General features: G+C 38.9%; 1 protein-coding gene across 1 annotated transcript in view; it reads left to right on the top strand.

The window, feature by feature from the left end:
• TRHDE (thyrotropin releasing hormone degrading enzyme) overlaps positions 1-23,569 on the top strand; it is a 213,510-nt gene that overhangs the window by 14,348 nt on the left and 175,593 nt on the right. The window contains exon 3 of the mRNA XM_034063129.1: positions 22,860-22,986. Within this exon, the coding sequence (XP_033919020.1) occupies positions 22,860-22,986 (127 nt within the window). The remainder of the gene's footprint in view (positions 1-22,859; positions 22,987-23,569) is intronic.

Below are 23,569 nucleotides of genomic sequence, written 5' to 3' on the forward strand. Positions count from 1 at the left end.
TGGGACAGAGTGAGAAGACTGATACTTTATTTGAAATTACTACAGTGGGGGAGGGGAGAAGAAGCAAAAAATGTTTATTAGCATTCACTGGGGGCCCTTCTGGGGGTACCCACACTTACTTCCCCCTCACCATTCCTTTCCCTGGTGCAGTTTAATAGTCACAGCAGCTTGGAACCTCAATTAAGAGTTTGTATCCTCAGGACAATAAGCAGTACCTTAGTTAATAAAGATAAAAGAAGAAGAGAATAAAAGGTGTAGGAGATAAAAGAAGGGAATAAAAGGTAGAGGAGGAAGCAGGGAAGTGGATTCCTGTGGATTAATTTCAAAGAAAGAAGTATACCTACTGAATCATGCACATACCACATATGTATTTCTTGTAGTTCTCCAGTCCTCTGGCTAATTAAATCACAGTCCATGGTTGAACAACAGTGCATCATGCTGTGTTTTGTTTTACTGAGAAGTGTTCCTATATGTTTAAAATCTGATAATACTGTTTTGGAGTGAGTTCACTGTTACCCTTTAAATGTCATGAGAAAAAAAGAAGGATGTTTTATACCTAGTGAGAGAGTTTGATAGGTTTTTGTTGGATCTGAGTAATTCAGATAGAAGCCCAGATCTGTATGTGGGAATGTGAATGAGTGATGCAGTGTACTGCTTCATTTAAAGTCACATGGATGAATGCATATGCATTCATAAAATAAATACTTATATTTTTGGCTACCACTGCATCAGAGAAGACATAAGCTTCCCTCCTTCTTCCCCCACCCCCAGATTAAAGGATTAATTCTCATTTTACTGAAGTTCTGCTAACTGGATTCCTATGGATTCAGATGGGGAGTGATAACCAAACTTGGTTTTCTTCTCTTCATTTACATTTGGGTTTTGTTCCTTAGCAACTCCATATGTTTTAAATGCATTAAGTATGCAGTTCTAGAGTTCACTTGAACAGAGCAATCACAAGGAATGTCTGATATATTTCAGTCCACAATAGTTTTACTGTATCAGCTTTCTGTGATAAGCACTGGAAAAGATAGTAGTAGCATTCTGCATGTATTTGGAAGCCTCCTGTCCTCTCATGGTCCATCTACTTGCACTGAAAGTATGCATCTGTGATGCATATAAAGTGTATGTTTGCCTTTGTGCATGAATTTAAAAACTTGCTATTCTAGTTCCTCTTAGGAAAAGAATGTAGCTTTTTCTCTATTCCCATTGTTTTATTTGAAGGAGTACGTAGCATCACTTTGAGGTTTAGTTAGGATTCTCCATGGAACCGTGATTCTTAGTATGATTTGTTGTGATCTATTGTTTTACCTGCAAGAAGAGGTGCTTCCTTTTTATGTTTGGTTTAAAAAAACCCTAGCATGTTAGGCTTTACTTTCCTTGGAGCTGTTTAATGTTTATTCTTGAGCCAAACCCATTTGGTCTGAACTGGAAATTCAGGCAGTGAATATGAGCAGTTCTAAAATTACATTACCATCACCCATTGACCCTGATTATCAATTTCTTAAAAAAAGTTTTAAGATGCAGAGGAGTAAAAAATGGAGTAGACTTTATTAAGTTTTTACATAATTTTACTTAAAAATATTGCATCTGTTGTGGACAGTGGACAGCGATAGCAATGAGTGTATTAAAGTTAATAGGCCCCAAGACAGGAGAAAGATGAATTCACTGGGAGTATGGTATGTTGGTGTAGAAAAAGGAAGTTTGAAACTTTTCTCTGTGTCTCAATATCTCTTGGCTTGTGATGACCCTCAATGGAACAGTCATTCAGAGTTGCCGTTGAAAGTATTATGTAATTTGTCTGCCAATTTGAGTTGCATTAATTCCCGGCAACAGGAAACATGGGAGGCATGCAGAGGAGATATGGTGATAGCTTAGAATTAAGAACCTAACGCAAACCTTTTCTAACCAGTGATGTGGAAAGCACGATGAGGCTTGAGAAAGGTAGAAAAGGGATGAAGAGGGCCACCTCTTAGAAGGCTTGGAACTCTTTGCTATGAAACAATTTTGAAATGCCTAACTAGCTTGCATGTGAGAGCTGCTTGAGCAGCAGAAAATGTTCAGCAAAAGCATAATTTAGGTATGGAAATGAAGATTTGTAATTTGCATGGTTACAATAGGCCATATTATAACATTTGTCTTGACTACAGAATACTTTGATGAATCACACATGACTAGGAATGATTATACTACCAAGAAGTATTGTGAGGATAAAAAGGATCAGTGAATCATAGTGCAGCTGGTAATGTAGAGTTGCTTGGTTTCATAGTTCCGTTATTCAGGGGTTGATGGCTAAGAAGTATCCTGAGTACTATTTTGTATATACACATGTGCTTGAACAGCATTTAAAGTATTTAAATACATTTAATTATACAGTCTGTTCCCTTACTGAACTCACCAGTACAATGATACCTTGTAGTACCTACATGAGGAAATCCAGAGAAGAACAAAACTTATTTCCCTGCAGAATCTTATCTGCTCTAGAAAAGTGCTTCCTCTCAAATGCAGAGGAGATTTACTGATGCTGGTGTGTTTTCATGAAGTTGCACTACTGTAACTATTCCGAGAAACTTTTACCACTTGAAGTGCTTTTCCATATTTATTGAGCTCTGTCACCTGAACTTGGACAAGCTCCCCTCTGCCTTCCAACCCTTAACCACAGAGTTTCATATCTTTTCCATTCTCCTTCAGTGGCTGCTTTGTGGAATCTGGTCACTTCACAGTGGCTGTCTTTCAGGTTCAGAGATTTCTGTGTTTTTCATTCAGCAGACCAAGTTCAAATGATGTTGCTGAACTATAGGTTGCAGTTTAGCGTTGAATGTAACACAGTGTAGCTGCTACTGGACAGGGGTGTTCCTCCTGCCCTTGCTTGCACACCTATGCTGTGTCATTTCTGTCAGATCTAGTGATCTGTGGCTAAACAGTGAGCTTGTTCACTGCAGTAATCGAAAGGGAAGCTAATGAAAAAAACTAATAACCTGCTGACCGAGCCATCTTGCCTTGTGTGTGGGTAGTCCATGGATGTAACGGGAAAAGGAGGAAATATGTGACTGTCCTTTTTAATGATATGCCATCGTAACTGTGGAGTAAGAACAATATAAAATTGTCTATAGAAGTATTTTGCCACACTCTGACTTGTGGAGGTGTCACTGTGTCACATCCAAGCTGCTCTCATTATTACTCAGGTGAAGATAATGCTAGGTGCTTGGTATGTGTGAATTACAAGTGAGACCCTTCAGAGGGGTGAGATGATTTTACCATTTCTCGATCTGTAATTCACCTTCCTGATTGCAAAGAACTTATTATCAGCTATTTCCCAGAGTCTAGATGTGTTGGTCACTGTAGTTGGAGAAAATAAACCCACTAGGAAGAGGCACTGTGCAGGGGACCCACAGCCAGACCTGGCCTTCCAGTTATATGTCAAATTACACTCAGATATTCAAGTCCTATGTTAAATTACACTGAAATATTCTTTTTGCAGTCTTAAAAAAAAAACAACCCCACAACAAAAAATGCATATTGTAAGAACAGCCACAGCAGAAAATATTTTACTGTGTCCTCTATGGAGACCAGTTTAGAGATGACAACCAGTGGAGTATTACTCTTAGATTCCAGGTATCAGTGACCCTGACCAGGAGTTACACATGGGCAGCTGGTTTAATAGCCACCAAAGGACCTGCTTTCTGTGAATGTACATTATCCATGTTGGAAGCTGTTGTACTTTGCTCTTGTGACAATTGGTGGCAACAGGATTTGTATTTTATTTACATCTCTAGTTTACTTAAATAGTTTTTTTTTTCCACAGTTTCATTGGCTGTCCTCTTCTGTTGTGACAGTCAGTGACTGGTTATTCTTCATTCACTTCTTGTGTACCAGTCCTGATTTTATAGATGGCTTAGCTGTCTTTTTTCAGAACTCAAAAGTACTTAATCTCTCCTTGTATGGTACTCGCTTCCCATCTCTTCTTATTCTTACCACTGTTCTCTTTGCCTTTTAAGTTCTACACTGTCTGTGTGAAACACTGAGCAAGAGAGGGGTGATGCCGCAAGTGCTTAGAGTTAATGTGCTTGAGTTCGTTTTGGTTTTGGTTCTTTCCTTAATCTGTTGTAACATTGTGTTTGCTTATTGAATATCTGCTGAGCACTGAGCTGTTTCCAGAGAACTGTCCACAGTGACTCCAAGAATTCTTCTCTGAGCTATAGATAATTTAGACTCAGATGCTATGTACATATAGTTACAGTTATTTTTTCCTATTTGTGTTCCTTTGTACTTACTGATGTTGAATTTCATCTGCTGTTTTACCAACTAACCACTCAGTCTCATGAGATTCACCTGCGTCATTTTGTACATATGACTATTCTGAATAATTCTGTACAGATTGTACACTTTTCTGCTTGACAAGAGAAAAAAATTGTCCACATATTGTCCATGTCAGTTCTGGACACATTCATTATTGCTTATCTCTGCTGGTGTGGCAGAACTGAGCACGACTAAGCAAGAAATTGGCAGTTGCATGTTCTCTTTTGTAATAGGAAATTTTGATGGAACTTTACTGAGAAGTCTCGCTGAAAAAGATTCTGCAGTGTGATGGTAAACACACCTAAAGAGGTGAATGTAGAATATAAAGGCTGTTGCTAGCAATCATAGGTAATTGGGGTTCAGGTCACTGCTGTATGAGAAATATAGTAACATTAGCAATTGCAGTTCCTATGCTGAAGATAAAGTTGACCAACATCTTCAACACTTTCAGGGTAGTTTAGTCAGTCAGCTGACCTGATGTAGGTGTATCTGTTATTGTATATTCTGAATCATTCATTATGTTCTGTTAGCTGTTGAACAGACCTCCTTCTTGACTGACGACGGAGGCACAGATACCATCTTGTATGCAGACATGTATATCATAGGGACCTTTAGGACCTGAAAGACATCTGAGACATTTGGTTTGTGAAGCATCAGTAATCGTAAGCTATAGTGTTTTGTCTGTAATTGTTACATTTGTTTCTTGAACAAATCTTAGGAAATTCTGCTGTTTCAAGAGGAATGTATTGTCTGTCATGACATTAAATACGTTGGTTTTGTTTTGGTGGGAAACAGGGCTAAGGAAATTTTGATTCAGTACTAACAAAGTAAGAATGGCAAGTTCAGCTGGTAAATTAAAAAAGTCAGTGCTTTGCACATCCCTGGTGAGATGCTAACACGCTTAAAAGCTAAGTCCTACAACATTGGAAAGATTTTTTTTCTTTATATTTCCAATTTTCCTGAATTTTGTGTGCTGCTGGTAGTCTACAAATGTAACAAGTTGAATGTAAAAAAAAAAAAAAAGAAAAAGCAACAAATGTGGTTCTGATATGTGGAAAATTGTTTTTGCATTGGTAATTTTATTTTTTGTTAAAACTTCCAGGTGCAGTGACATGAAGATAATTTCTCTTCTTAATGGAGATCATACTAGAACCATGAAAGAAACATCATGTCACTGTTCGAAAGTCTGTCTATTCTAGAGAAGGACAGATAGTGAGGTATTTAATTGATCTTTATATAGCTGGACAATGGCCAATATACAGCTTCTCTGGACTCACCAAATGGAAAAAAGCTATGCCTTCCATACCTGAACTTTTTTTAGTCTGAGTCTGTCTGTGGTTTTGTACCATTTTATGCTCATCAGCATTCAGCAACACTGCAGAATAGAGAAAAAATACAGAAGCATAAGAAAAAGATAAAAGGAGACTGGGAGCCGAAAAAAGATAAATGAGTTTGCCATCAGTGCAATGAAAATCAAATCAGTGCTTGGCAATGCACTGTTGCCCAATATGGCTAACCCCAGACAGTATTTTAGGTAAAATGCATGCCTTTTGTATTTTATTCGTGTATTCATATAAAGATAAATGACTTTGTTATTAGTTGATTGCAGGGGAAATAGATGTCCTGATCCTGTAAAGTCATGAGTGTGACTTTCATGTTTAATGTATATTTGGTTATTGGCTTTGCCATTAATGGAATTTTGTTGTCATGGTATGGCCTGTTACAACCCCTTTTTGGCTTGTTTGGGCTGGGTATAAAAAGATTCTGCAAGCAGGATACACTCACCTTAAAAGTGTAGAACAATTATTTGTTTCATAACACACAGAAGATTTGTAGGAGTGAGCTGCTAGGCTCAGTGTTAGTGTGCCCACCATTGCTCACAATCTTTGCTGTCCTGACAGGCGTTGGCTGGGAAGGAGGATTGAGGAGGATTGTCCAGCATGGTTCCTTTCAGTAGACCCTCAGTGTTGCTCAGCTGCCATCTGCCACCAGCTTTGATGACTCTGATAATGGTCATGACTGGAGGTGATGATTCCTACTGGGGTCAGCTAGCCTCTCTTTGTGGTTTTATACCTTTGTGTTGGCATTTTTTTCTTGAATCCCTGAGCTAGCAATGCTGATGTCTCAAATTTCTTAACTTTCATGTTTTTGTCTGCCTTCAGACTTCCTCATAGTTCTTCATCAGCAATTATACAGCTAGGCAATACCATAGCTGGGCCTTGGCATGCAGGTAACCATGAAAAGGCAGCTTTTCACCCTGGGTGGTGAAAGCCGTTATCAGAGGGAGCTATAGACTATAGCGGTAGTGTTTACATGACCAAGTTATGCTGTAATTGAAAGCAGTATAAAAAAAAATTATCAAACTTATCAATTTCGTTTTATCAAAAGTAATAATAAAAGTACCTTTTCTGTGTTACTTTCAAATAATATTAATCATTCAAATTATAACACATTGGCATAATGCTGCACTGTTTATGGGAAATGCACAATGGAAACATAATTGATTTTAGAATCTGCCTATACTGAAATCAAAACATGAAAAGGAATCCACAGCAACTTTGACAGACTTCTGCAAACTTGCATTTTGTTCCCAATTGGATCTGACAATGTATTTTTAATGAATGTAGTCTTGAACATCTGCAAACTGTTTGCAAGCTGGAATCTTCTTTTCAAATAGCTGACTGTGGAGTCACAGACTGTAATCATGGATGCTGTGCCTCCACAGTACCTATTTGCAATATAATAATATAATAATCATAATAATAGCAATAATGAAATCCCTTCCCTCGCAGTTAAAATTCAGTGTTCTGGATAACATTTCATACCAGTATAATGTGCTGTTTATTATGGCTCATAGATGACTGCAAATGGCCTCCAAACACCTTGTACAGCTGAAAATACACTCATTTTCTAGGTTGTTTCTCTTCAGCTTCTTCGTTTTAGTAAATCCCAGAATCCACAAATGTACAGGAAACTTCTGAACCAGAGCTCTTTTTATTTTCCAGTTTAGATTACAATGTAGAAACCTGTTACAAACCTTGTTTTTGTGTCCACAGAATGAACTCAGGTTACTGCTAACTCTCTCCTTATGGGAGTTAAATGGGAGAGTTGTTCACAGGGCTATATTGTTCCATCCATTTCTGTACTTTCTAAATATTTGTGTTCATTGTTGCAGATTTTAAGTCCTTGTATTATATCCATGTGAATGCAGTCTAGTGTACAGCTAAGAAAGGTACTGATGTATAAGCTAGCAGGGATAGGTAACATGCTAAAGTCAGGTGTAGAGATACCACTAATTTAAAAGAAACTGTATAGTTGTGATCATGCTGTGTAATGTGGGAGTAAATGAATTGCAGATCAGCTCTTCAAACATTGCAGCATTCAGTGTAGACAAACCCTCAATCATGTATTTGCTTTCTTGGCTCAGTTTTCTTTCTAAGCTGCAGGACCAAAAGGAAGCAAAATGCTATTAGATCTTTTCCTTGCTGTGCTTACTGACTTACTTATGTGAGTGAGCTAGTAACTCGATCTACTTCCATAATGCCTGAGCCCTTGGTCACATAGGATTTGGAGTTTGTTCCAAAGTACCTGCTCTTTCTAGCATGTGATGAAGATATATCAGTTTTTATGGGCTCAAAGGCCACCACATATTAAACTGCTTTGTTTTTGATTCAGTACTGCCCTAGAGCTTTCAGAACACCTATTGCTCGAGAGTCTGCAAAACCCTTAGCCATCTCAGCAGTAATGACAAAGTAAAAATCAGCATTCAAAGAAGAGTTATTTGTCAGGATCTTATGTGGGTGTGCTTTGCAGAGTGTGCAAGTGCGTCAGTGGAACTTGGGTCAGAGAAGACCAATGGAGGCAAGCTTTGCTGCTTAGAGGTCTCTGGTACGATGTCCAGATACAGAAAATCGTACAGAGGAATGTGGAGAATGATGGCTGCTCAGCTGATTTACAGCTACTGCACAGCTCATATTTGACCCTATTCCTACGTTGGCGTAAAATGAATGAAGCACATCTGTTCTTTTTAGGGAGAGATGAGTAATCCTCAGTGGAGTACAGAGCAAGTACAGCATGGTGATCCCTTAATGGGTGCTGATTTAGCTGCTTCTGGAATGGCGAGTGGGATAGCAATGTCAGCAGAGCATCGTGTCCCAGGTCATTTGCTGTGCTTCAAGTCAAGGCTTGTTAGCTCAGACACGGCTCTGTGTCTGCCATACATGTGTCTCTGAGCGATGCTGGATTGTAACACACAGCAATGTCAGTGCGCCTGCCAGCTCCTCTGCACCATGCTCTGCTGCCCAGGGGAGCTTGCTCTCTCCTCCTCGCAAGCATGGTCCATGCTGCTATGGACTGTTGCTCATGTCTTCATGTGCCCTCTCCTCTAGAAGCTTGCTGTTTCCTGAGACTGAGCTCACTGTCTACATGCTTGTACTGATCTTGTGGTTAGTTTGTGTTTTTTTTTTTTTTAAGTAATGAGACCCTTTATTTTTTTTTAGAAAGATTAACAGAGGGGAAGTACTCTAATGTTTTTTAACATAATGTGTGATGAATGCTTTTTATTTGTTTGGGGTTTTTTTTAATGAGCAAGCTGGGCAATGATCAAATGCAGCTGTAAAAGTCCCAAGGCCTTTCTGTATTTGTCTGTGTAATGCACAGAGGCACTTGGGAACAGCAGCTGGCTGGGTAGTGTTTGGGAGTCCCTGAAGTACAGCAGCTGACTGGAGTACAGAGGCTCCCTGTCTCTCATAGGCTTAATCCTTTGGGGTGCTGATGATGGGATTGATTGGTCCTTGAACTAGAGAACATTTTGGCCTTTCATTTAAGGAGTCAATCAGCACTGTGAGTGTGTGATCCAGCAGCTGTGCTTCTCCCTGGTATTTCTTTCTTGTTCCTTCATCTTTTTTTCCTGCCTTTGCTCTGCCTAATAGGAAATGGCAGCTTGGAAGACCCTCATGGGGAAAGTATAGTAGATATTTTAGAGGCAGTAGCAACAAGCTACTTGAGAGCTTTAGGCAAAACTGGCAGCAGAGTATTAGTCAGTGATATTTGTACAAATGTTTCTCTTAGAAGCTTCTGGTAGCAGTTCACTTCATAGGCTGAAGGCTTTCAGCTTGTTACTAGTTTATACTTTCTCAGCCTAGCTCATTCAGTCCCCTTCTGCTTTTAACAGTCTTCCTTCGTCCCCATGTCGTTAGTGGCAGTTTGCCGCTTACAGAAATCAAAATTTCAAGCACAGGGATCCCACTCTTCATGGATATTTTGTTGCAAATAATTAGACAAACTGTACACAAACAGGATCAAACCATTTGTCCTCTTCCATTGTCCTGCCAAAGATAGTCAAGCACCAGAAACCTGAGGAAGAAGGATACTTGAGGTCCTGTTCTGATATGTTAAAGAAAGTTTCCTTACAAGGTCCCTGCTTGATCCTTTCCAGTGTTTATATCCCATGAAAGCTTCCTAAAGGTTTTGCATTTGTTCATGTCACTGCACAAATGCTCTTGCTGCCCATACATTGTTGATATTGCCCCTAGTAATTGTTCTTAATGTTTGTTGCTCTGCAAGTCTTCTAGTCATAGACATAGTTTATGCTGTGAGTACAGGTACTATGAGAGTAAATAAAGCCTGCCATTTTAAAGGTTTACCTTGTGCTTTGCAGTTGGGATGTGTCTCATGAGACAGAATGCTATCTTAGACTCTAAGAAAGTGTAAAAAAGAGAGACTAATGAAGCTGTTATATTGACATGAATGTCAGCTGGAAGCTAAGCAGGGGAAAATTTTCATCAGCTAGGAAAAAGGAAGGGACTGTTCAAACAATGCAGTCTGCTCCACTGTCAGCAAAGGAATATATATCTGTGCAGTCTGTTCCATTGTGCTAGGAACGGAAGAAATGATTGTGGCAAAAAATGTTACTGTCTTCCTGTTTCTCTAATTGGTAGGCTATTTAAGAGGTAAACCTTTAGCTGGAGTTTACCTTTGCCTGCAGCTCGCAGCATCTAAAAGTTTGGAAACCAGGTTTCAGAGATATTTCTCTTTCAATCTTTCTATAATCCATTGGACACCACTGTTGCTTTGAGCTAGTTAGATTCCTGGGTGAGGAATTGCCTCAACTTTTTTATAAAGAAAAAACGTTTTGTAAGAAAACAGGTTTGAATTCTGTTTCTTTGTAGACACAATCCTAAATCAACTATTTTAATCTAATGCTGACCAGCACATTGGCATGAATGAAGAGGTCAGTTCTTACCAAATTCTTTTATTTTGTGAAACCCTTGTGATAGTCATACAGACCTAGTTTAATCTCAGGTGTTTAGCTGGCTAGCTAGCTGACCTGTTGTGATTTAAGCCCAGCTAGCAACTAAGTACCATGCAGATGCTTGCTACTCTCCCCTCCAGTTCTCCCTCTTGCCCCAGTGCGATGGGGAGGAGAGTCAGAAAAACAAGTAAAAAAAAGGTGGATTAAGATCAGAACAATTTAATAATTGAACTAAAAATAGCATCTTAGCAGCAATTAAAACATTGATGTATTATCAACATTATTCTCAGACTAAATCCATAACAAAGCACTGTACCAGATACTAGGAAGAAAATTAACTGTATTCCACCTGAAACCTGGACAGTCCAGCTGTGAACCAGATGCAAAGTTTGAGCTGTGGCTAATCAGAAGGTGTTAGCAAATTTACCTTTTCCATAGGCATGCAGAGGATGTAACTGATTAATTCACATCTTCCTAATAGGAAATATGTCCTGAGTAGTGGAATTTTTAAGATGAGGAATGTAGTTTGAATGATAATTGTGCAAAAATAGTTTTTCATAATCATAAACATTTGAGCATCTCTTACATTGGAAGGGATTTGATTAATAACCCTGCATGTTAAACATTTTATAGTATTTGATTTTAATTTAAATGATTCACAATTAATGTGTGTTAAAACCAGCATGCCTCAGTCTGTTTATCACATTTGTCTAAATTTGTACATGTCAGTGTACTTGAATTTTGCAGTTTCTTCTGTCTTAAGGTGCAAAAAGCCTGTGTTTGCCAGGTCGGATTGTTCATGTATATATGATCTGCCACTTCTCATCTGTGTGTCTGCTGGCTGCTGGTTAGGTGGTTAATCACTCTGATCCCTGGTTGTAGCCTTGATCTTTCTCAGATGGGAGTCCTGAGATAGGAATAATGTTCTAATTGATTCTGCCCTCCTATTTTGCTTTCTCTATTTATAATTGTAATTTGCCTTTGGATTGATTTTTTTTTTCCCTAATTCTCATATTTTACACTGAGATTGGTGTGCTCAGAAGGGGAAATCCTTGCAGCCATGGGCTGGAGATGCTGTTGATAGACAACTGCTTCTTCACTAATTTATCTTCTCTGGCTGAAGGGCTCATGCTTTTATCATGGTTTTATCAGAGGGTAGTTGTGCAAAACTGTTTGGATACTATTAGCACATTTAGCTTTTTTGTTTTATTTTTATATTGTTCTGTGGATTTCGTGGGTTTTTAAAAGCATTTAAAATGCCAGTTGAGAGTCAGAAACAAAGCTTTTAATGAGGTTTTTTTAGTGGATTTTAGTGTGAGTCTATACAAAAAATTTGATTTCTTGTTTCCCTCTTTCATGGTTTATGGATTTTGCTTTTACTGGCCAAATTGTTTGTTTCTTTGCTCCAACAAGTTTTTAGCCTGAAGGAACTCTCACTGTTAATATGGTTGCTGTTCTTATTGATGTAACCCGTTTTTGGTTTTGTTATGGATTTTATACCAGTCAGAGCACAAAATTTCCCATGTGTATGTTTTTCTCCCTCCTAAAGGCTAGGTACAGTTTTTCAAAAAGTATGCAGACTTGCCTACGAAGTGCTGAGTTTTCTTAGTGCCAGCAAGTTTTAAAGAGTACTTTAAAACTTAGCATTTTACAGTACTAATCTGCTTGCCTTTCAGTTTTTGTATTAAGTTTACATGTTGCTTACAAGATGGTACTTTCCTGTGTTCCTTTTGCTAGTCACTATGATCAGCTATGCATTGAGTAACTCCGAGCTCACAGATGAGCAGTGCTTCCTGGTTTGCTTTTCTTGTGACTGTATTTTCTCACCAGTTCTCTTTATTTACAACTGATTTTTCTCTTTTCTTCTAATATTAATCAAGTATTTGATAATGCACATATATGATGGGTAAGGTTAAATGTGTATCTACCAGACTATGCTTTCCACTATGGTTGTGCTGAATTTATGTGAAACAGAAAAAGTACTAACATGTCCTCACAATCGCCTTTGTTGATTGTCATGTACAGTCTGTCTTTAACTCCTCCTTTTATTACGCTCCTCTTGATGCAGCCCAGGATACAGTTGGCTTTCTAGGCTGTGAGTGCACACTGAAGCTGGCTCATGTTCATTTTCTCATTGACCAACACCCCCAAGTCCTTCTCCGCAGGACTACCATGAATTTCTTCTTTGCCCAACTTGTAGCTGTGCCTGGGATTGCTCTGACCCAGGTGTAGGACCTTGCACTTATTGAAAATTTGTAATGGAAAAGGTTCTGTTTTTCAGAAGATGTGTTTTAGGAATAATAATAGTAATTTGATGATTTGTAATGAAAAGATGATTTATCAGTTTGGGGCAGTGAGGAAATTCAGACTCTATTTCCAGCTCTTTTTTCAGATTTTCTCACTGGCATTAACCCTGTATTTCCACATCCTTAATTTCCCTTGTATTTTGCTTTTCTTTTGACAGAAAGACCTGACAATAAGTCAACTCTTGCTTCTATTTATGTAGCCGTCTGAACACAGGGGAACCTTGTTGTCATATTGACAGCCCCTAGACAATGCCAAAATATAAATTAGCAGTTTTAATGGTTGTAGGTTATAATTTCAAATGGAACCAATTTTAGGTTCTGGGTGCATGTGACTGCAGTCTAGCTGGGTAAAATCAGCCATGCCACAGGGCTGCTGAATATTATAGGTCACTTGTTAGCACTTTCTTAAAACAGAGTTACAGAAGTACAGAAGTTTATTATCCCAGAGTAGGTGAAATATTATTTATGAATGAAGCGCTATGTGAATGCTTTGACTATAAAATAGCCAATGAAAAATACTCCAAACAGTAGAATTCTTTTAAATTTCAATTGAATCCCAGCCCAACCAAAGGAAATGGAAACTGGTGGTAACACTTAGGGTATCTCTACAGCAGATTTTCCCTGGAGGCAGAGTTTTTCTGTGTAATAGGTAAATAATGTTAAATCTATGTGCTTTGTTTCTTAAAGCTACGCTGTTTTTTTCATGTACTACAAAGAATTCCAGTGGGCTTTAACCACTGGGTATCTCAACAGTTTAAACACTGAATTCCCCTCAATAGCATAGCTTTTCTTCCTATGCTGAATTTCTGTAATAACTTGAATTTTTCTGTATCCAGTCTGTTGTGGTTCTATCTTCCTTCCATAAATGCTTTCTCATGCTGGTACCAGCACCAACCTAATGGGTGTCCAGGCAGCACAGATGAGGAAGTTGGGCTGCCTGGACACTACCCACCCGGTTGTCATAGTTTGCCAGTTTACCTGGGTGACAGCTTGCTGTGAGATGAGGTGAACTCTGGTGCTAATGTAATTGTAGAGTCAAAGCTGAATGACTGAGTGTGTGCTGGTGGGATCGTGGCTTTCTTAGCTGGCTGAAATGGCTATGAAATGGTGTCCATAATTACATTTGCTATATATTAGTTGTTAACATGTTCACTTTCTGTCCCTGAGCTATTTCAACAAGATGACAGATTCTGAGTGCTCAAAATTAATCTTAATGGTACTGTGGTCAGTGACATAGCCAGTGTTTTATTTAATGCCAGATGAACATTGGTTGGATTTATATGTGAGTGCAGCTCATTAACTTTCTAAAGTGTTTTATGATGTCTTCTCAAGTTAGAAATTCAGGCATGTCTGCATGACAGTTTTGCCTCCTGGTGGAATATATTGATGCATCTTTGGCTGGAGCAGTCAGCAAACACTTGCATTTGTTTTTATTCAGATGAGAAATTGAGGAGGCAGCTAGAGAGTTTTCCCGTGTGGTCATGTTTATTTAGAGAGGAGATGTACAAAATTATTTCTACTCCCCCCCTCCCACCCCAAAATCTGATAATAATGGCAATCTCTTTGCTTAATATTCCTCATTTCCTTATTGCCAGCTGGAACCCCATAAGTTTCTTTCACCTCTTTCTCCTTCAGGGTCATGCTACCAGTTTTATCCAGGAACATCTGCTGTGTCTGTTCGAAGCGTCTTTCAGCTTGTCCTGCAACAATGTTCAGGCACCCCTCTGCTTACATTTAGTTTCCTGAGACATTGCTCTACCAGTGAAACTCCTTCTGTGACCATGTCTTGTATATATACTTTATTTTTAGTGTCAACTTGTCCTTTTAAGTTTTTTTATTAAACCAGTTAAAGCTGTCTTGAACGAGGATGCAAAGATGTTGTTAGTTTACTTTTTTAAAAGCAAAACAGGGTTTCCTCAGCAAGTATCAGATTATTGAACTCTCAATGTTTCCAGCTAGCTTTAGAAAAAAATTCCTAAATTTATTAGAAGATTTTTTGTTATAATTATATCCAGAAGAGGCTCAGTGCAGTGCTGGGTGTGACTGCTTAGTTTGGAGATGAGCTGTCCCTTTGGTATTCAACAAGCATATTTCATTACCATACAGACTCTTTTGGGTATTGTCCATGATAATTAATGAATAGGAGATTGAAACAAGGCATTTTTCTGTCATTTCTTTCCATTATCAAGTTTAGCTATGTTCACTACAGCAGAATTGATATTTCTCTATAGCTACCTCTCTCTTTCCTTCACTCATCAATGTTGTAAAATTTATTGTGTTTGAACACATGAAACTTGGGGAGTTATCCACACGTGAAACAACTCATGCACATGCTTAGTGGAACTTTGTGTGTAGCTTGTTTGCATATGTATGGAAGTATTACTTCTTTTGAATTTATCACATTCAAAATCTCATTGCAATGCAGTGCCTTGTTTGCAGAACTGACCCAGGGAGGTCACAGCAAAACTGCTGTGTCCCAACTTCTGCCTGCTATATTAAATGTGTAGTGTGAACATATATTTATCTCTGTAACAATAATAAAAGCAATACCTGTGCCTAAAATAGTCTGTGAGCAAAATAACCATAAAAGAGATCTCAGATTATCAAGTAATTTGAAGCTTTTAGGTAGAGAGGCAATGCATGTGTTTTTCAGCTGAGAGTGTCACTACTGCAGAAATATCATGGATCTTGAAATAAAGAGCCTAAGACTTTTCTCCCCTTTAATAAAATTTCTAAGTGGCTGATCTGTTGAAATGTTAGAACGTTCTGAAACATGTAAACACGTTTGAGGTTAAACACATATTTAAAATTTACCATATGCATAAGTGCTTTCTGAACTGAGATTTTTAAATCATCATGAGTTTGAGATCCCAGATGTACCAGTGCTGGGCTGTGCCTGTGGGTATAATCACACAGAGGACTGGAGCTAATTTGGAGGGGCCTCCCAAGAACAGTGCTGCATGTGGAGTCTGCTGGCTCTGGGGAAGGGATTAAAGAGCAAGCATTATTCCCAGGGTGGCACTGGTGACACCAGTTGATGTGCAGAAACATCTGTTTTGTAATGGGAAAGCACTTTGAGCTGCTTTAAAGCATTGACAAAGTTACTTTTAATTCTTCTTGATGTAGGTGGGAGGGAAAACTATCCTTAATTGGGAAGTGGATTCCTGTGTTGATATAAGGTTACCTAAATCCATACTTGCCTAGGAAAACAAGATTTAAGGTTGGCATCAGACTTTTCACAATTTTCATGCCCCCATTTGCTTCCAGTCTGTTTAAACCTAAGTATGTATAGCAAAATGGTCTAAAGACAGAAAAAAGGGTAGAGGAAATCTAGGCAGTAGCAAGATATGTAGATGCTGTCCTTGGAACACTAGCTCTGTTTGCTTGGGAAGATCCTGTAATAGTGCCAAAATAAAGAAGAGAAAGTTTCAGCTCTCTTGTGGTCCCACAGGCAGGTGTGATGTGACAGCATTCAGGGCTGGGCAAAGGCTGTCCATAGATGGGGTTACCTTTAGGGGTGGTTTTGTGTAGTCATGTTTGTGTAGTCACCATCTGCAGTATCAGATGGTATGAACTAAGGGCTTGGATTACAGATGCATTCCCCTTGTCATCAACAAAGCTGGACTTGTCGTACCTGAAGGTGTGGTGGAGATATAGCAATGATTACTGCTGTGTGAGCTCAGCTCTGCATCAGGATGTTTTCAAGATTCAGAGAGCTATTTTCCTTATAGCACATGGAATATAAATGTAAGATTCAGTCAGTGGTCCTGCTTCTGATGACTGGAACTATCAGTGATCATTATGAGAGTATTGCTATTTAAAGGATTCCCCCCCCCCCCCCCCCCCCCCCCCCCCCCCCCCCTTTTTTCCTGTGCACTGCCTAACGGGGACTACATTAGTGGTGATCTAAAAACATGGACTGTGGACATGGCAGATCCTGTTGATGAAGGTTGCCTTGGCAAAAGTGTCCCTAGTGCAGGGGCTGAATTGGTCATGTCTCTTCTGAAAGTCTAATTCAAAGTTTCTGTTCTTAACAGGAGTCATTCAATTGAAGTCAGAGGGTGTTGTGCCAGGCTGTTAGAGCCCAGTAAGCCTTCTGCTCTCACAAGCCTTGCCTTGCTAAAGCAGAGGTGCACTTTATTCCTTTGAGGCAGTATTTCTCATCCAGTGAGCTGTGACTTTTTCAGTGATATCCAGTGATAGGACAAGAGGCAATGGGTGTAAACTGGAGCATAGGAGGTTCCATGTTAACATCAGGAAGAACTTCTTTACTGTGAGAGTGACAGAGCACTGGAACAGGTTGCCCAGGGGGGTTGTGGAGTCTCCTACGTTGGAGATATTCAAGGCCCGCCTGGACAAGTTCCTGTGTGATGTACTCTAGGTTACCCTGCTCTTGCAGGGGGGTTGGACTAGATGATCTTTCGAGGTCCCTTCCAACCCTTGGGATTCTGTGATTCTGTGATTCCCCCCAGGGCATCATGGAAGGTAGTGATGGCAATTTGAGTGGTCTTAAAACATGGAAAAGATGGTTAAACATTTAAAGAACTCAGTTTTCTTGCAGAATGAATGCAGACTATTATATAGGACTCTTATGATCAGCAAACTTTACTGTTACCATAAATAAAATAATAAAAATATGTCTTGAGCAAGGTGATGCTCCTCTGCAAAAATAACGCCACTCTAGGAACAAAGGTTTCAAAGGAAGCGCACACATAAAATAGAAGGTGGCATAGAGAATAACGTCTTCAAGAGCAGGCTTCAAATGTAAAAGTGCTTATTTAAATTCTAAAGTGAGAGGTGGGCTTTGGTGTATGGCACCCTTCAGGCTTGCAAGCCTCTTATTGCAACATCCTGATTTCTGCCAGGCTGTCAGCTTCCTTAATTCCCTGGGGAAGCAGGATAGCAGGCCTGTGGCACCTCCAGCAAAGGTGATTAGTGTTTTTCTCTAGTGCCATAAGGAGAGCATACTATGGTTCTCTCTGGTCTTTCTTCATCTTTGGTGAATTCCTGCAGAAGGAAAAGGTTGGACAACAGTCTTTTTGGAATAAGACATGTGTAAATAATGGATTTTTACTTTTTATTTCCATGGTAAAAATGCTGAATGTATTCCATATTCCTCCTACCTGCAAAGCAGAACTGATCAAAGCCTTCAGTTTGACCTGAAATATTTTACAGAATGTAAAAACATGACTGCAGGTTTTTCCTTACCCTTCATCCTTCTCAGCTTCCCTCTCCCCCTTTCAATTTTAATGGGAAAAAGCCCAAATGAAACAACAACAACAAAAAAGAATATTTTTTTCTATATGTCAGAATAGAACAGTTCAACTTCTGAACCCATTTCTCTGTTTATTATGTGCTGAAATTATCACTAGTCTTTGGCACAGTGGAAATGTTTTCAGTGAACATACTATTCACCAGAAATTAAGATGTTCATTGCTATTTACAGTCTGCACTTGTCAGTATTCACCCATTGTACCTTGTATATAGTTACTAATTCACATTTTTTGGAAACACTCTGAAGTAATAAGACAAGAAAAACTCTTTTTTCTCTTTTTAAGTGCTAACTTTCTTTTTGATGGATAATTTTTACCTGCTGTAGACAAGAAAATTTTCTCAGGTGCAGTAGTTAATAACCTGAGTTTAGATGTGATTTGTTCTAAATCTGTTGTACATTTCTCAGTGTATATCACAACTGTCGCTCACTACGGGAAGCAGCTCTTTGTTTACTATTACATTCATCTGTTCTGGTGACCTGGTTTTACAAATATTTTTAAATTACTTTTACTTATTTTATACCTTATTTTATGTAACAAATACTGAAATATTGAGAGACTACAGAAGATGCTGTAATATGTGCAAATTCCTTGTGAAAGTACACCTTTTGTACAGCAAATGCTTTCACTAACTATAAAGAAATAGACTATTGATCTCTTTCAACAGATAAAGACGTGGAATTTACCGTACGAGTTTCAGGAATGTTTTAGCGTTTTACCTGATAATGGTGCTATAGTCAGAAATTCTAAGAACTGCTTGAGTTAGGTTACTAATATTTTTACTAATATTTTTAAATTGATGCTTCAGCATGATTTTTCTATGCTGGTATCTGAGTGTGGCTGTTGTATTGTCTTGATTTAAAGTTCTAATGAGAACAACCCAGGGCTTCTGGGAAGCAGTCAAAGGGAAGCAACTCATGTTTTTTCTCACTTTAGAAAAGAATGAGAAAATATACATTGCAGCATTTTCATTTAGGATCTCTAATAACTTCTTGCGTCTTGTAAATAAAAGTGAAAATTATTTCTAGCAAAGTGTGTCTGGCCTCCTCTATCAGTGGCTGTGAGGTATAGAATCAAAGAATCAGAATCATAGAGTAGTTTGGGTTGGAAAGGACCTTAAAATCATCCAGTTCCAACCCCCTGCCCTGGGCAGGGACACCTTCCACTAGACCAGGTTGCTCAAAGCCTTGTCCAGCCTGGCCTTGAACACTGCCAGGAATGGAGCATTTACCACTTCTTTGACCAGTCTGTTCCAGTGTCTCATCATTCTCACAGTAAAGGATTTCTTCCTTATATCCAACCTAGATCTGTCCTGTTTAAGTTTGAATCCATTACCTCTTGTCCTGTCATGACGACTAATAGGAAAACATCATCTTATAAGTGTCAAAAGGGAGCTCTGGGTTGTAGTGCCTCAGGTGCAAACCTGGTTACTCAAACTTGTGGTAGGAAGGAGACCTTCAGTCTGGTTCCATTTGAGAGAGAAATGAGAGATTTGGATTTTTTTTTGGTCCTATTATTAAGAACATTGCAAATGTGGGTGCAAAGGGATTAAGAAAAAAACCCCATTATTTGGGTTGACTGTGAAATTTTGTTACATTCGTAGTTGCTATGACAGTGTCATTACTAATATGGCCTCATAGCATTTTTTCTGGTGTCTTTGTCATTTAGACATACAGGGAACTATGCTGCATTGGGACAACACCAGTATGCTGTGGATATGCCTGCTGTCTGAACAGCCCCTACCTTATTAATTCCCAAATGTGGAAGTTGCTTGGTGCAGGCTGTCAGGTGTCCACATTAGGGTGGATGCTGCAGAAAATTTTATGTTCTTTCTCTTACTTAAATTAATGCAAAATCAAATTCTTAGTATAGTGATCAAACTACCCGTGGGAAAGCATATAGCGATTATGCATTATTGTTCAGTCCAACTTCGTTATAAAGTACATAGTCTATCTGCCTTTTGAAATGAAAGCAGTAAGCAAACAAAAGAAAATGCTAAACAAATCTTATGTCTTAATTTTTATCTAATTTACTTAAGATCCTCTTTGGAGCAGCAATGGAAAACATTACAGTCTTTATTACTTAACACTCAGAATCTTTGTATAACCTAAGGAAATAACATAGTTCCCATTTTATGGATTTGGAGGTAAGATGTGGTCAAGATGAGCCCATAGACATTAGACGACATCGGTGTGTGAAAATTAAGGGCTTCAATTTCAAGCTTAAATAGGTGCCAGCCTTTTGACTTAACACTGCATCAAGCTCCCTATACCGTGAATGACACCTGAGAAGGTGTCATCCAAAACAGCCATCCGGGTAGCAGGATGTCACTGACTGTCGCCTGCGGTAGCCCTCTGCTGACCAAGAGGGAATTTTCTGAGACCAGTGGTAGGTCTGTGAAGGTGCCTCCATACATTTCACATTCAGTGGTTATTTGGCTTGAGACAGAAGCAGATCCAGCATTTGAGGATGGTTGGCATGCTTCAGCAATGCCAGTTGCCTCAAAACCCCTGAGAGACCTGGGAAAGTCATGGGTCATTTCTGAACTGTGTTCGAGTTTAGGGGTGACCTTGATGTGAGCCATGGAGCCCTGGCATTCCGGAGCTGTTCTGGGCAGGCAGAAAGGCACCCAGGGCAACTTTACAGGCAAAATAAAACTATATTCAGCCTTAGGCAGGTGGCAAATTAAACTTTGCAGCAATGCGGTTTTTGAGGTTTGGTACCTGGGCTGCATCTCAGACACCATTAAATTCCTTTCTGCGTTTGCCAGAAGACACACGTTGTAATGCAGCAAGTTGAACTCCTCGGTTTTTCTTGTATGTGCCTGTTTTTTTTTTCCCTTCTGTTGTCCTATTTCTTATTATGGACACATTTGGCCACTGTCAAATTGAATGATTTTTTGCATACTTGGTTGGCTGACTCGTTTTTCCTAATTTGCTGATACAGTCAACTGTGCCAGTAAAGCAATTATGCAAAATTGTGTATAAAGGTTTAATGATACAAAACAGTGTTCATCACAAATCTAATTGTGGTTCTTACCATACTTTCATAAACGAAAGGTTTTGAGATGTTTGAATTAGGATATCTGTGGTTAATATCTACCTTGTTAAAAAATGTATTTAGTTTAGCAGGTAAGGGAACATTTAATGTACGTGTCACTGTTTACTTTGGGAGGAGGCAATAAACAAAACTAGTGATGTGAAGATATTCAGACAATGGTTTATATGCTTTCAGGTGGTGATTATGAGAAATCTGCTTTATTACATGTCTCATTAGGTTACACTGTTACCTTTTTTACATTACAAATGATAACTCTGTGGTTGATTATGCACTGAATCTAATACAACACAAAGATAAAAATATAAAGATGGACATAGTAACAAAGCAGAGTAATGTGTCTGCATACTGAAAACAAAGACAGTGGGTTAAAACAGAATTGACTGGTACAATATGTTGAGACTTGATACCTGGTTTCCACTCGGATAACTGAACTGGTTCAGGAAAAGAGCAATAAAGCAATACTTGGTAATGCTTTCACTGAAGCTGAAAGTCCCATTGGCTTTTCTTGGTCCAGAAAAGAGCATTTAGAAATATTTCAAAACTGTTATTTCTCCTTCATGTTTGCATTGATGTTTTCTGATTTCTGCCCTGCTGCTTTCCTCAGGATCATGGCTGGGATTTAATCCTACCACAGAAAGTATTAGCAAGTCAGATATTATTAGTATGACTGACATTTAGTAGAGTCTCGTTTGTATCGGGTCATTATGTACTGCAGGGAGAGACCTTCTGCCACAGCCACTAGAGACAAAGCACACACTGCTTTCATCAGACAGCATATCAGGAGGGCTCATAAAAAAGTGGCTTTCCTTTCTATCCCTTTCTTGGTTAACAGTTCTCAGCTTTATGTCATCCTTGCACTAAGGAAGCATCAAAGACTGTAAGAAGAGGGAATAGTGAATAACCTGGCAGTGCTTTCTGCTGCCTCCTTAATCAAGGTCACACTTGGGTGCTGAATTATGAAGGTGAGTTCTGTTCACATGGGTGCTTCACATAGTCAGGTGTATGAGCTGTTTTATACTGAACACACCAGTCCGTGGCTTGTATAAACAGCTTTAATTTACTGCTTTCTGAAAACAGAGGCCTGAAGCAGTCATGGAGGTTGCAGGAATGTTAATTGTTTGTGTACATGAACGAGCTTATAAATGGTTGTTTTTGCAGTCTTCCATAGCTCATCGAGGGTAACTGTGTCACTGCCAGAGAAGAGAAAAGAGAATGACTTTTTTTTCCCTCTCCACAGTCTACTAGTACTTTCAGGGCTTGATATAATATGCCTTTAACAAACCGTGAACTTCTCCCCTACTGAGCCACCGCATCCTGCCTACATTCGGTGTAGGCAGAGAACCATTATAACTAATCCACTCTCCTGTCATATCTCTAGCAAACACATGTAAGTGTTTTCTTTGAATATTTATTTTGATGCAAGGAGTGTTAAGTCTTTTATTTGGCAACACAAACAAGTAAGAGACCGACTTCTGAACTTTATAACCTTAATTGTGGAAGTTCTGTTTCTCAGCTACATGCTTTGACAAATATACATCAGTTACATTTGGCTTGAAGAGAATAATCCTGCCACCTCACAAGAACCTTAGAATAGTTCACCTCTGTAGGTAGGAGAGCTTTAAAATGTAGATGCTGAAATGATCAGGTTTTTGCTTTGTTTTTTAACAGGTACGGTTATATGCAAGGCCTGATGCAATCCGAAGAGGATCAGGGGACTATGCCCTAAATATTACAAGGAGACTCATTGAATTTTATGAAGATTATTTTAAAGTGCCATATTCCCTGCCAAAATTAGGTAAGATTTCACTTAGAACATGTAGTTCGCCCATAGATGGGAAATTAAGCCAGTTTTTTTAAATGAAATTTAAGACCGGAATGTACTAGCTTTTGAGGTAAGGAATATTTGGGTTAATTTAGAAGGATCAATAAGTCTGGAACTTTTCATCCCTTCCTTGCAGAGGAAGGGATGCCAAATTGTCCTGTCTGCAGCCTTGAACTGAAAGGAGCAGGAAGCGGACAGTACTTAAATGTGTTAGGCAGTGGGAAGAGAGCTTGAGAGCTGTCACTGATAAGTAGGTTGTTTTTTTTGTTTGTTTGTTTAATGCAGTTTATTTTGGTCTGTACTTTCATTAGGTAGCTATTAGGAAATGTTTGTTCTGTAGTATTTATATCTTGGTGCCTCAGCCTTTGATATGGAGCAGAATTGAAAATATTTATGGAAACTGGAAACCTGTAAGAGTGCAAGGCTGTATTTTTTGTTTTATGCTGGTTTATGTGGTCATTTAATGCTGATTAGTGCCTATGCTTACTTGTATTGTTGCTTATTGAAAAAATTGCTGTGAACTTGTTTTGCTGCTCAAGCGACCAGAATGTAAAAG

Source organism: Melopsittacus undulatus, chromosome 5, assembly GCF_012275295.1.
Source record: "Melopsittacus undulatus isolate bMelUnd1 chromosome 5, bMelUnd1.mat.Z, whole genome shotgun sequence".
NCBI classification, from domain to species: domain Eukaryota; kingdom Metazoa; phylum Chordata; class Aves; order Psittaciformes; family Psittaculidae; genus Melopsittacus; species Melopsittacus undulatus.